At 40.4% G+C, this 13,325-nt stretch overlaps 1 protein-coding gene across 1 annotated transcript; it reads right to left on the reverse strand.

Annotated features, from left to right (window-relative positions):
- Positions 1 to 2,702: 2,702 nt before the first annotated feature.
- On the reverse strand, positions 2,703 to 9,027 carry N7508_007546 (uncharacterized protein; the record flags this gene model as incomplete). Its single annotated transcript, XM_058465610.1, has 7 exons — positions 2,703 to 2,788; positions 2,880 to 4,214; positions 6,320 to 6,832; positions 6,880 to 7,636; positions 7,692 to 8,409; positions 8,470 to 8,550; positions 8,609 to 9,027. The coding sequence occupies 7 exons, from the start codon at positions 9,025 to 9,027 to the stop codon at positions 2,703 to 2,705; spliced, it is 3,909 nt and encodes a 1,302-aa protein (XP_058318012.1).
- Positions 9,028 to 13,325: the final 4,298 nt, after the last annotated feature.

Genomic DNA, 13,325 nt, shown 5'->3' on the forward strand with positions numbered 1-13,325 from the left:
AAAAGCGTCAAAAAATTATGCATATGCAGGTTCATGTAGGTTCATGAGGTTGAACCTCAACGACCCTCCTTGAGGTTAAGGTTAGGTCCAGGTTAAAAAGTTTGGAACCTAACCTCAAGAGGTTAGGTTCAGGTTCTGAGATTTGGAACCTATGGGCGGTTCAAAGCCAGGTCTAACTGTAGTTGAGTAATCTCGAGTTTGCAGAGATCTAGGTTCGTAGCTCAGATGTTCCTATTTCGGCTCTTAAATCCGAAAGATTGATTATGTGACTATCTGTATATATTAATTTTTTGCTCCTTTAAATCTAAAACCTGGAATGAGTAATCACAAGTGATATAACGTAATTCACAGGCGGAGTGGGCCACCGCAGAACACCATATTAAATGTTGATTTTGACAATCTTATATCTCAACAACTACAACTTTAGTCTAGCATAAGTATACTACTAAAGGTAGGCTCTCTCTATAATATATATGGATTTCAAAAGATTCTAAGATTCGCATAATAATAATACCATAAATTACGTCGTAATTTAGCCATATAAGCTAGAAATATATATATCGTGTATTTTCACCCCAGAATCTCCTAAATTTCACTTGGGTACTAAACCATATATGACCTTAAAGATTACCATCTAAACGGGTCCTGATAGTTGAGGTACAAGATTGTCAAAAACAGCATTTAACGTGATGTTCTGCGGTGGCCCATTCGCCCGTGAACTACGTTATAAATTTTTATAGTTAACTAAATTTTGAAGGTATTATCTAACAAACAACAAATTCTCCTTAATTAAAATCCATTGTTGTTTCGAAATAATCTAACACGATATGTGTCTTAACCTGTTTCCTCCTTAAGAAATATTCTTTAGTAACATACAGTTATACTTAAATTTAACTGAGACAAGATATGGTCTTATGGTTTTCAATATATGAATTACTTCAATGAAGAAATATATGTATGTAAATCTAACAGGCTATACCATACCAGCAAGCTATCATGGTTTTATAATTGAATCTTATATATTTAAAAAGAAAATTGGCACTATTTTCTAATTGTGATATATTTAACTATGACTTTTCGCTCATAATTTAAAAATTAAAACTAACACCAAATTTTAATATGTTTCTCATTTCCTTACGATTGTGTTATTCAATATAGAACTATCATTAATCTCCATTACTATAAAGCAAAAAGGAAATACAAGAATCTAAAACTATTGTGTTCTACAATAGTTCTGTTAAAAAATAATGCATTTCTTTAACTAATTGAAATAACTGAGCTACCTAGGTAGACTTTGAAAGGAATAAGGATAGCTATATAATGATAGTAGTATTGAACTAGGGTATGGAATTATGTGCCACATATAGCCTGAACTATACCCACCTAATATAATTACTTATATTAACAATGCAATTATTAATAATAAACAGGGAAGGCATTGTATAGATGGAATAGATATAACTTATATTGTTTAACATAACTTATATAAAGGCTACATTAATTTGTGCTAATCGCTTATATATGATTAATCTATTTTAATCTAAGGGGAATTTGAACCCCCGCACTGACAGTGAAAGTGCTATGCCTTTACCAGTCTTGACCATTACCCGGGTCTCTTGTTTTAGTAAAATAAGATTATGATACCTATTCCCGAGTTTTCCGAGTACAGAACAGAATATCTGTATCACGTCTTAAAGGCAGAGCATTAGATAGTATTTGTTGAAATTGGATGTCTACTGAATTGGGACGCATCAATATCAAGGCCAACGAGATTGTTTAAATCTGATCTTTCTCTCCATAAGTGAAAGACCCTATATAAATGAGAACCCTTCTCCTGATCCATACTCTGCTTGGTAGGTCTAATGCTGATCACTAGATTCATGCCTTATATGTCAGGCATCTAGCCTGGATGCGCCATGAATCTCAATAGTATTGAGCATAAACTTCATTATGAGCGCATATCTGATTAAAAAGAAATATAACTAGGTAAAACAAAATAATAGTACATGTCATTTATTAGATGATAAGTTATCATTTAATAAAGTAAACATAGCACCTATAATAGCTATATAGTAAACCATAGTACTAGCTAAGTAGAATTGACCGTAGAAAAATTCCCATGTAAAATGTTTAGAATAAAGTCCTGTGTCCTGCCATGAAAGGTACAACTATCAACCTTATTGAAGCTAACGTAATTCACATGCGAGCCGCCAATCCCCAAAACACATAGTAAATGCGTTAGATTGCAGCTTCATGTTTCAACCACGACAATTAAACTTAATTCCCACTGCTAGTGGATGTGTATCGATGAGCATTTATAGTAGCGCAAAGCATTTTTGAAGCAATCGAACACTTTTGGAGATGGCGGCACGCTTGTGAAATACGTTAATATAACTGAGTATGTCAGAGGTAAGAATTCTCTCAAACCACTGTATTTTCTAAAATCTTGAATTTCTGGTACAGCATCTAGAACTGATCCAGCACCTGAGAATAATTATGCTTTATCAAAAGCATAATTGATTGAGTGAAACAAAGCTTTATTATAAATATCTCAACGTATTCGATAAGCGAGCTGACCACCCCATGCGAGCTGGCCACCCACCTATTAAATCTACCATTATTATTGAATTTTTCAACCACAACATAAATTCAGTAAAATTGAAGCTATTCAGACATCTCCGGGCACCTATTTCTCCTATGTCCTAGGTTTTTACAGAGGCTGCATCGTTGTGGTCTCCTCTTATTGGTCCGATTCGGCGTCGGCGATACAGCTCCATCTCGACCTGAGCTAGCTTCATGAACTATTTCCGGTCCTGAAACTATTGACATAGCCTCTAGAACCGATATTCCACCTTTATGAGCTATTCGCTTCCTCGTACGCTTCCTTTTCTGGGTTGTTTTCGCATTGGCGGCACGTAATTCGCGGTTTTCCTGGCGCATAATCGTAGCGCCATGTATAGCTAGATGGCAGCCTTTCACGATCTGCTCAAAGGCTTTTTCGGCGCGCGAGGGGTCCTCTTGTAGCATTTTCTTAATAGAGGAAGCTTGCCGGCGTACGCCCTTCACTGTATACGGGGTTTTCGGCGTAAAATTGCGGCTAGAATCGCTTCCTCGACTCGGAGGAGGTGGAGGAGTAATAAGGCGTATATTTAGCTTCGAAATCACGCGATTCGGATCAAAAGGAGCGATGCCAGCAGCTGCGAAGCTATTAAGAATAGTTTCCGGCTTAAATGCCTCTCTCCGGGCCCGAGGATAAGCTGTAAGGAAGTCGCATTTATCGATACGACTAATGCAAAGCTTCATTTGCGAGTCTACTAGCTCCCCGTACGCCCGTTTTAGTACCCCAAAACAGCCGATATCGAGAGGTTGTAGGAGGTGAGAGGAATGCGACGGCATACAGATTGGTATAATATCGTTTTGAGAGCAAATCGAGTCAAATTGAGGCGTAAGATGGCTGCCATGACCGTCGAGGATAAGAAGACGATACCTCCCCTTCGTCCGGCTTGTAGTCGATGGAATAAAAAGCTTTTGGAGCCAGTTAAGACCTATTTCATCGGTTGTCCATCCATTATTACTCAATTCGAAGCGCCAGTCTAATGGGAGGTTGGTATCCTTGAACCATGCCTCCATAAGGACCTTGCCTTTGAAAATGACGCATGGCGGAAGCACCCACCCTCCCGCACTAATAGCTTCAATTGAGGTCACCCATTCGCGGTTTCCAGGTTGCAAAACGGCTCTCCGACCGTACGTTCTCCTTGTAATAATCTTCGCAGTAGCCGTAAGGCCGAGGGCGAAGCCAGTTTCGTCGAAATTGTAGATATCGTCGCCGACAATGCCGTACTTTTCGATCGTAGCTTTCACGAAGTTAAACCACATTAAAATCGCCTTTTCATCCTCGCATTGAGCCCGCCGGTAGTCGTACGATCGCGAGAATCGAGTAGAGAGGTCAGGGTGCCGTTTAACGAAGTTTTCGACCCATTTTTCGCCGACAGTAATAGGTGGAGTTGACCCGCGCGCTTTAAGTAGTAAATCAGCTGCTTCTCGTACTGTACGAGGCCGAGGAGCAGCTCCACGATCGTCGAGTGAGAGGATCCAATTATAAAGCGATTCCTCCTCGAAAACAGTCAATTTATGGCTGTTGGCGCGAGTTTCGGCGCCATAGGTGATGCCATTAAGACGCGCCGAGAGCGTGGAGCGGGGGACATCAAAAACCGCTGCAGCTCTACGTACAGAGCTAAATTCTTGTTTCTGAATAGCTTCAATAGTAATAAGATCCTACCCTCTTGCTCTACACGTTTTTGAGAGCATTGAGAGCGAATTGGCGGCATGGTAGGTGGTTGAATAGAGACAGTCTAATTACGCGGCGCGTTTTTGATGGGGTGGCCAGCTCGCATGGGGTGGCCAGCTCGCATGGGGTGGCCAGCTCGCTTATCGAATACGTTATATCTTGTTAGGATAATTTATGAATAAAAATATTGAATACTTTAGTTATTGGACCTAATCATAAGCGTTTAAAACTATTACAGCTGGACTATATTCAATCAATGGTGATGATCTCACTACTAAATATACTCTTCCTGTAGCCGTAGTAGCTGTATGTATTAAAGCTGATGCTAGTGTAGGACTTTCTATAGCTTGAGGTAGTCAACTATGTAAACTAACTTGAAAATTTTAGCTTTAGCACCTTTTAATGAACATATATATATATAATTGTAATTATAATTTCATTATCATAATATGGTGCTAATACCGTACTAAAATCTATATTTTCAAAGGATCATAAAGTAGCAAACATGCCTACATTGAATAAACAATCACCTGCTCTATTAATTAATAGAGCTGATAAAGAACTTTGATTTGCTGCTATTCTAGTGATTCGGAAGTTTTATAATAAATATGAACTAACATGACTAAATTGTTTCCCGTTAAAAATAGCATAGATATGAACAAACTTAAATGACTAAAAACTGTAACGGGCCAGGGCCCGTATACATCACGTGCTAACCACGTGACTGTGCATATTTACACCGCTGCACGGCCACGTAGATCTTCTTTTCCTTAAGCTTTTGAAAGACAGCATGACGGCTTAGCTAGTTTGAATCAAGACTTGCTTCGACCCATCACATATCAAAAGCTTCTTTTCTACCCAACAAGACTAACGAACGAACGGCGTGGGCGACGGTGATATCATCTGCTTAGACCTCGCTTTGGGTCGGGTTTGGGTACGACTTCAGGAACCATACCCATGGGTCGGGTATGGACCCAAAACCCAAACCCAAACCCACGGGTTTACGGGTTCTTGGCGGGTACCCGCGGGTTACCCGCCAAGAACCCGTTGCAGCATAACTATCCTAAAATAGGCCGTGCCAAGATGGATAAAGCTGCTGATTAAGTCAATTAAATTACGGTTATTTACCTCTGTTCCAGTCACGTCTGCTGTTCTTCCCCGAAAGCCTCTCTTTCTTTTGTGAAATTTCAGGAAATTGCCTTGTTTTCAGAATAGTAAGTCGTGGACTCGTGGTAATGCTATAGACATTGCTCTCGGCGTTTTTCTATATAATTGTGGTAGTGAAAAAAATGCTTGTTGGAATACTGCTCTGTAGATAGGAAATATATATATGAGACGTGCAGTGAACTCAGTGGATATTTATAACAAAGGCATCAAAGTTCTGACGGCCGTCACAAAAGGGTGCTATAGACCATAAGCAATCGCACTAGTACTTTTGACGGCCGTCAGTTAATACGCTTATTAAGTTATAGTGTTCTACAAAGCCTTCTATATACCGTACAAGCTTTTTTCGATGGCCGTCAGTACTTCGGGACCAACTTGAAGGGAATGTATTAAGTGTAGCGGGTAACCTATGGGTTTATGGGTTCTTGGCGGGCTAGACCTGGCACTTACCCGCGGGTGAACCTGAAGAACCTAACCTGAACCTCCATTTGGGCGGGTCAGGTTCTGGGTTTTCGAACCTGAGGGAGGTTCCAACCGAGGAACGAACCTCATCAGGTTCACCCGCGGGTGAACCTCAGGTTAAACAAACATGACAAACACCTAAAAAACGTGACTCGGGCTTAGTTGCATAAAATATGTCGAAACAGGCTGTATTCTATTGTAACTGCAAACCAAAATTTGATTACTGTATAGCCTTACAGAAGCATACTGTATGTCTTATATTGCATGTTATAGCTTTATCTTCGATAGGGCTTTTAGATATCAGTAATTCACACATTATATCTAGAACATAGATTTCTTAGACTTTACCTGTTAAAACTTAAACTATATATCCATCCAAGAGTCTCGACCTCTTCCGCATTCTACCTGATACACGCTGCTGCGTATCAGGTAATGGTAATGCTGAGGTCTCTTCTGGATCCGTAATGTCATCGGCATCAGAGTCTTCCTCGTCTTCAGAATTGATAGCCGGCCGCTTTCCAGCGGCAACGGCTGAGAGTGGTGCTATGGCCGGGGTATGAAGGTGCATCTCCATGTCTTCCTCAGTGTCACTGATAGCCTCGGCACAATGTGTTCCAATATGAAGTTCTTCGGACGAAGCTGCGATCTCTTGCTCTGAAAGATACTCTTGGAGAACCTGTCGCTGCTCCTCCTTGGTATCAAACCTTGTTGTACACATGTATAACATGATATCGCGGATAGTCTCTGGGCTCAACGACCCCCGGCGATAGTGGCAAATGTCCCGGGCAGAGTTGAAAAGACGCTCAACACCGGCACCAGTCGCTGGGATGGACATCACATCACGAGTAATGCTTGCAAGAATAGGGAACTCTCTCTCGTGGTTTCTCCAGAAGACCTGAGCGGATTCATTGACGGTGGCTAAGAACATTAGTATTATGATTTATATCGGCGGCTCACTCACTTACCACTCTGGAGGTACTTGGTAAGCTCATCCTGATATGGACTGGTTGATCGCTGTAAGGAATTGTCCTTAAGAATCCTTTCGAGCGCTGATTTGGCTGGGAACGATATACCATCCGATAGTGATATATTTGATGGTGTACGTAGGCGGTATTTCTCGAAAAGAGACTGGAGGCTCTGACGATATTCCTTTGTGTAGTCTTTTCCTGTGTCATCTGGGGCCCAATCACTTGTTGAAAAGAACTCCATTTTATTAGACGGATCTAGGATCGTTCCAATAGCATAGAGATCACCTTCAACAAGGTCCGTCATACTATAGTACTTTGACAGTTTATCTTTTGCAGCCTCAAGGGAGGAAAGCATAAGCTGTTTCCAGGCAACTCTCTTTCGACGAAGCTGATGCATCGATCTTTCGAGATGATCAAAGAGCCTGTTGTAAATACTAAAGATAAGGTGAATACTCGAGTCATTAGTCTGGCAGACTAGTGTGCTGTATGTGAAAAAGGGCTGGAGTATATGAAGTAGATAGTCAATCTGCCGCCACCCCTCCGCATTTAATGCAAAATAGGGTTGGTGATAGAGCGAACAGTACTCGTCAAAGGTGGTAGAAAGCCTTTTAGCCCGGCGGAGCATAAGAAACGTTGAATTCCACCGCGTACAAACATCTTGGATTGGAATAAGTTTTTGCCCATTGGACTCAAGTTTCAGAAATGCTTCTTTGCGTTGAGGACTTCCATTAATGAAAACCGCAAGGCCTCGAACCTGTCATAATAGTTAGCGTATTAAATATAGAGAATGTTATTCAAGAGAAGCCTACCTTGTTCAGGGTATCGGTGATATCTCGCTTCTGCTGGCGCGCACGCAGTGATCTAACACGATCCTCGGACCATTCCAATTCAGTGTTGTCATTTTTTGGCGAGGCCTTTATTTTACCAAGTAATTCAACCAGACTTAACTGGATGACATGAGCAAGACAGGGCACTTGAATAATCGTTGAATCCGTCTTTAGCTGTAGTTCATGGATTGAATTATTAATCGCAGTGATAAGCGTCTTGTTATTAGACGCATTATCAGTTGTTACCGCCAGTACACGATCAGTGATTTGATGATTCTGTAGAATCTGGAGAACAATTTTGCCAAGATTTACGCCAGAATGAGTTCCAGAAAGTGGCTCAAACCCAAGGAGGACCTCGCGATACTCCCATTCCTTGTCTAGGAAGTATCCTGTGATAGCCATGAACGCGTCCTGGAATGGTGAAGTCCAACAGTCCAGTGCGAGTGATAGCTTTGCACCAGGTGGAAGCGTTTGTAGTGTCTCCTGTTGATACTGTAGCACGAAACCCCGGAGGCGCTCGCGAATCACCTTTCTTGACGGAAAGCTAGGTGGTTCGGGTGCTAGCCGTGCGAAGGAAAAGAGGTCACGGAATTTTTGATGCTCGACAAACAGAAAGGGTAAATTCGATGTAGTGATTAGATCAAGAAGCATCTGCTCCCATACTTGTTGTGTAAAGGTAGGCGCTGGTCTTTTTCCCGGCCTATAGGATAGTGAGTTCATCGTTAGTACCAATATAGGATTCAGACCCTGTAGAACATACCGCGTCACTAAGTAGTTGTCGGATACTACTAGCACCTTTCTTCGGTAGCTGCTTTCGGCACCTTGGCCCATCGAGATGTTTCTGCATCGATGAAGTTCCAGTATGATTTGTAGCTGGATGCGTGAGAACTGTGCAGCACTTATTACACATAACGCCTGGCTTGCCATCTTTGGCATTTGCAACTTGTTGGAACCCTTTCCAGCACTGTGCTCGACGGCTTGTTAGGTTCCCATCCCAGTTGATCCGCTTCGACTTGCCATAGCCAGTATCAAGCCACCACTTAACGAATTCCGCGGTCATTTCTGGCGCGCAAACAATGAATTCGTTAATACGATCGGGCTTGATTCGCGGTAGGGTGCTTGGGGCCTGATAAGCCACGCAAGATCGATAGTCTGGAAGGTCTGGAACTGAATCAAGCTGGCTTTCGGATAGTAGTTGGCTCTGGCTGTCGCGCTGGGATATGGAATCGTCGGGGAGAAGGTATTGGAGCGCGTCTAATGGTAAACCGTCCGTGGTATCGAAGCTAGACGACGTGTAGGCGCCGAAGGGCTGAGACATGATAGATTTAGTAAACCAGTAGAAGGTATGATTACTGAGGAGGAAGAGAATAAGAATCTTACTTATTCGTTCTTTCGAAAAGATGCGCGATATTCTTGGGGGATCCGTTTGACCCTGTTCTGCGTGCTAGAATTGATCTATCGTCTTTTATATCTACCGACCTGTGTCTGATTGGCTATTATAGTGGATCATTTTAGAAGAGAACCTCGCTTACCCGCATAGAACCTGAAAGTTAACCTCATCTATCCGTACAGAACCTAGAACTTAACCTGACTTACCCGCATAGAACCTGGAGGTTAACTTTAACTTAGGAAAATCGTCTTGTTTAAATGGCTAAGTCTAACGATGAGAATCTTTGAACTGGATTCACGACAGATGTAGATAATTTGACCTAAATCCTTCGAGACAAGTTCATAGAGGGAGGCATAACGATTTGTTTTGTATAAAAATGAGGGGATTTCATCTAAATTTTCGTGGTTTTCTCGATAACATGTAGTTCTGCTGGTCAAGATACACATGGGTTACAGTGTTCAAAATATATATATCTGCATCTTTACATGCAATTTCGCCGATGACCACTACTGACCACCTACCACGTCGATATCATCGAATATTACTTGTAATTTATCAGTGGCTTTGTCTTCTGTTTACTTCTGAACAATTATTTCCTCATAATTCACCACGTTGACAGAGTAATCAGACGAACGCCGGCAGGTCAACAAAACAGCTGTAAAAATCCGAGATGAATCATCACTTTTATCCAGCCAAAAGAGGAAAAGCGTCAAAAAATTATGCATATGCAGGTTCATGTAGGTTCATGAGGTTGAACCTCAACGACCCTCCTTGAGGTTAAGGTTAGGTCCAGGTTAAAAGTTTGGAACCTAACCTCAAGAGGTTAGGTTCAGGTTCTGAGATTTGGAACCTATGGGCGGTTCAAAGCCAGGTCTAACTGTAGTTGAGTAATCTCGAGTTTGCAGAGATCTAGGTTCGTAGCTCAGATGTTCCTATTTCGGCTCTTAAATCCGAAAGATTGATTATGTGACTATCTGTATATATTAATTTTTTGCTCCTTTAAATCTAAAACCTGGAATGAGTAATCACAAGTGATATAACGTAATTCACAGGCGGAGTGGGCCACCGCAGAACACCATATTAAATGTTGATTTTGACAATCTTATATCTCAACAACTACAACTTTAGTCTAGCATAAGTATACTACTAAAGGTAGGCTCTCTCTATAATATATATGGATTTCAAAAGATTCTAAGATTCGCATAATAATAATACCATAAATTACGTCGTAATTTAGCCATATAAGCTAGAAATATATATATCGTGTATTTTCACCCCAGAATCTCCTAAATTTCACTTGGGTACTAAACCATATATGACCTTAAAGATTACCATCTAAACGGGTCCTGATAGTTGAGGTACAAGATTGTCAAAAACAGCATTTAACGTGATGTTCTGCGGTGGCCCATTCGCCCGTGAACTACGTTATAAATTTTTATAGTTAACTAAATTTTGAAGGTATTATCTAACAAACAACAAATTCTCCTTAATTAAAATCCATTGTTGTTTCGAAATAATCTAACACGATATGTGTCTTAACCTGTTTCCTCCTTAAGAAATATTCTTTAGTAACATACAGTTATACTTAAATTTAACTGAGACAAGATATGGTCTTATGGTTTTCAATATATGAATTACTTCAATGAAGAAATATATGTATGTAAATCTAACAGGCTATACCATACCAGCAAGCTATCATGGTTTTATAATTGAATCTTATATATTTAAAAAGAAAATTGGCACTATTTTCTAATTGTGATATATTTAACTATGACTTTTCGCTCATAATTTAAAAATTAAAACTAACACCAAATTTTAATATGTTTCTCATTTCCTTACGATTGTGTTATTCAATATAGAACTATCATTAATCTCCATTACTATAAAGCAAAAAGGAAATACAAGAATCTAAAACTATTGTGTTCTACAATAGTTCTGTTAAAAAATAATGCATTTCTTTAACTAATTGAAATAACTGAGCTACCTAGGTAGACTTTGAAAGGAATAAGGATAGCTATATAATGATAGTAGTATTGAACTAGGGTATGGAATTATGTGCCACATATAGCCTGAACTATACCCACCTAATATAATTACTTATATTAACAATGCAATTATTAATAATAAACAGGGAAGGCATTGTATAGATGGAATAGATATAACTTATATTGTTTAACATAACTTATATAAAGGCTACATTAATTTGTGCTAATCGCTTATATATGATTAATCTATTTTAATCTAAGGGGAATTTGAACCCCCGCACTGACAGTGAAAGTGCTATGCCTTTACCAGTCTTGACCATTACCCGGGTCTCTTGTTTTAGTAAAATAAGATTATGATACCTATTCCCGAGTTTTCCGAGTACAGAACAGAATATCTGTATCACGTCTTAAAGGCAGAGCATTAGATAGTATTTGTTGAAATTGGATGTCTACTGAATTGGGACGCATCAATATCAAGGCCAACGAGATTGTTTAAATCTGATCTTTCTCTCCATAAGTGAAAGACCCTATATAAATGAGAACCCTTCTCCTGATCCATACTCTGCTTGGTAGGTCTAATGCTGATCACTAGATTCATGCCTTATATGTCAGGCATCTAGCCTGGATGCGCCATGAATCTCAATAGTATTGAGCATAAACTTCATTATGAGCGCATATCTGATTAAAAAGAAATATAACTAGGTAAAACAAAATAATAGTACATGTCATTTATTAGATGATAAGTTATCATTTAATAAAGTAAACATAGCACCTATAATAGCTATATAGTAAACCATAGTACTAGCTAAGTAGAATTGACCGTAGAAAAATTCCCATGTAAAATGTTTAGAATAAAGTCCTGTGTCCTGCCATGAAAGGTACAACTATCAACCTTATTGAAGCTAACGTAATTCACATGCGAGCCGCCAATCCCCAAAACACATAGTAAATGCGTTAGATTGCAGCTTCATGTTTCAACCACGACAATTAAACTTAATTCCCACTGCTAGTGGATGTGTATCGATGAGCATTTATAGTAGCGCAAAGCATTTTTTGAAGCAATCGAACACTTTTGGAGATGGCGGCACGCTTGTGAAATACGTTAATATAACTGAGTATGTCAGAGGTAAGAATTCTCTCAAACCACTGTATTTTCTAAAATCTTGAATTTCTGGTACAGCATCTAGAACTGATCCAGCACCTGAGAATAATTATGCTTTATCAAAAGCATAATTGATTGAGTGAAACAAAGCTTTATTATAAATATCTCAACGTATTCGATAAGCGAGCTGACCACCCCATGCGAGCTGGCCACCCACCTATTAAATCTACCATTATTATTGAATTTTTCAACCACAACATAAATTCAGTAAAATTGAAGCTATTCAGACATCTCCGGGCACCTATTTCTCCTATGTCCTAGGTTTTTACAGAGGCTGCATCGTTGTGGTCTCCTCTTATTGGTCCGATTCGGCGTCGGCGATACAGCTCCATCTCGACCTGAGCTAGCTTCATGAACTATTTCCGGTCCTGAAACTATTGACATAGCCTCTAGAACCGATATTCCACCTTTATGAGCTATTCGCTTCCTCGTACGCTTCCTTTTCTGGGTTGTTTTCGCATTGGCGGCACGTAATTCGCGGTTTTCCTGGCGCATAATCGTAGCGCCATGTATAGCTAGATGGCAGCCTTTCACGATCTGCTCAAAGGCTTTTTCGGCGCGCGAGGGGTCCTCTTGTAGCATTTTCTTAATAGAGGAAGCTTGCCGGCGTACGCCCTTCACTGTATACGGGGTTTTCGGCGTAAAATTGCGGCTAGAATCGCTTCCTCGACTCGGAGGAGGTGGAGGAGTAATAAGGCGTATATTTAGCTTCGAAATCACGCGATTCGGATCAAAAGGAGCGATGCCAGCAGCTGCGAAGCTATTAAGAATAGTTTCCGGCTTAAATGCCTCTCTCCGGGCCCGAGGATAAGCTGTAAGGAAGTCGCATTTATCGATACGACTAATGCAAAGCTTCATTTGCGAGTCTACTAGCTCCCCGTACGCCCGTTTTAGTACCCCAAAACAGCCGATATCGAGAGGTTGTAGGAGGTGAGAGGAATGCGACGGCATACAGATTGGTATAATATCGTTTTGAGAGCAAATCGAGTCAAATTGAGGCGTAAGATGGCTGCCATGACCGTCGAGGATAAGAAGACGATACCTCCCCTTCGTCCGGCTTGTAGTCGATGGAATAAAAA

This window comes from Penicillium antarcticum (assembly GCF_028974205.1).
Source record: "Penicillium antarcticum strain IBT 31339 chromosome Unknown utg000007l_segment0_segment0, whole genome shotgun sequence".
Lineage (NCBI taxonomy): Eukaryota > Fungi > Ascomycota > Eurotiomycetes > Eurotiales > Aspergillaceae > Penicillium > Penicillium antarcticum.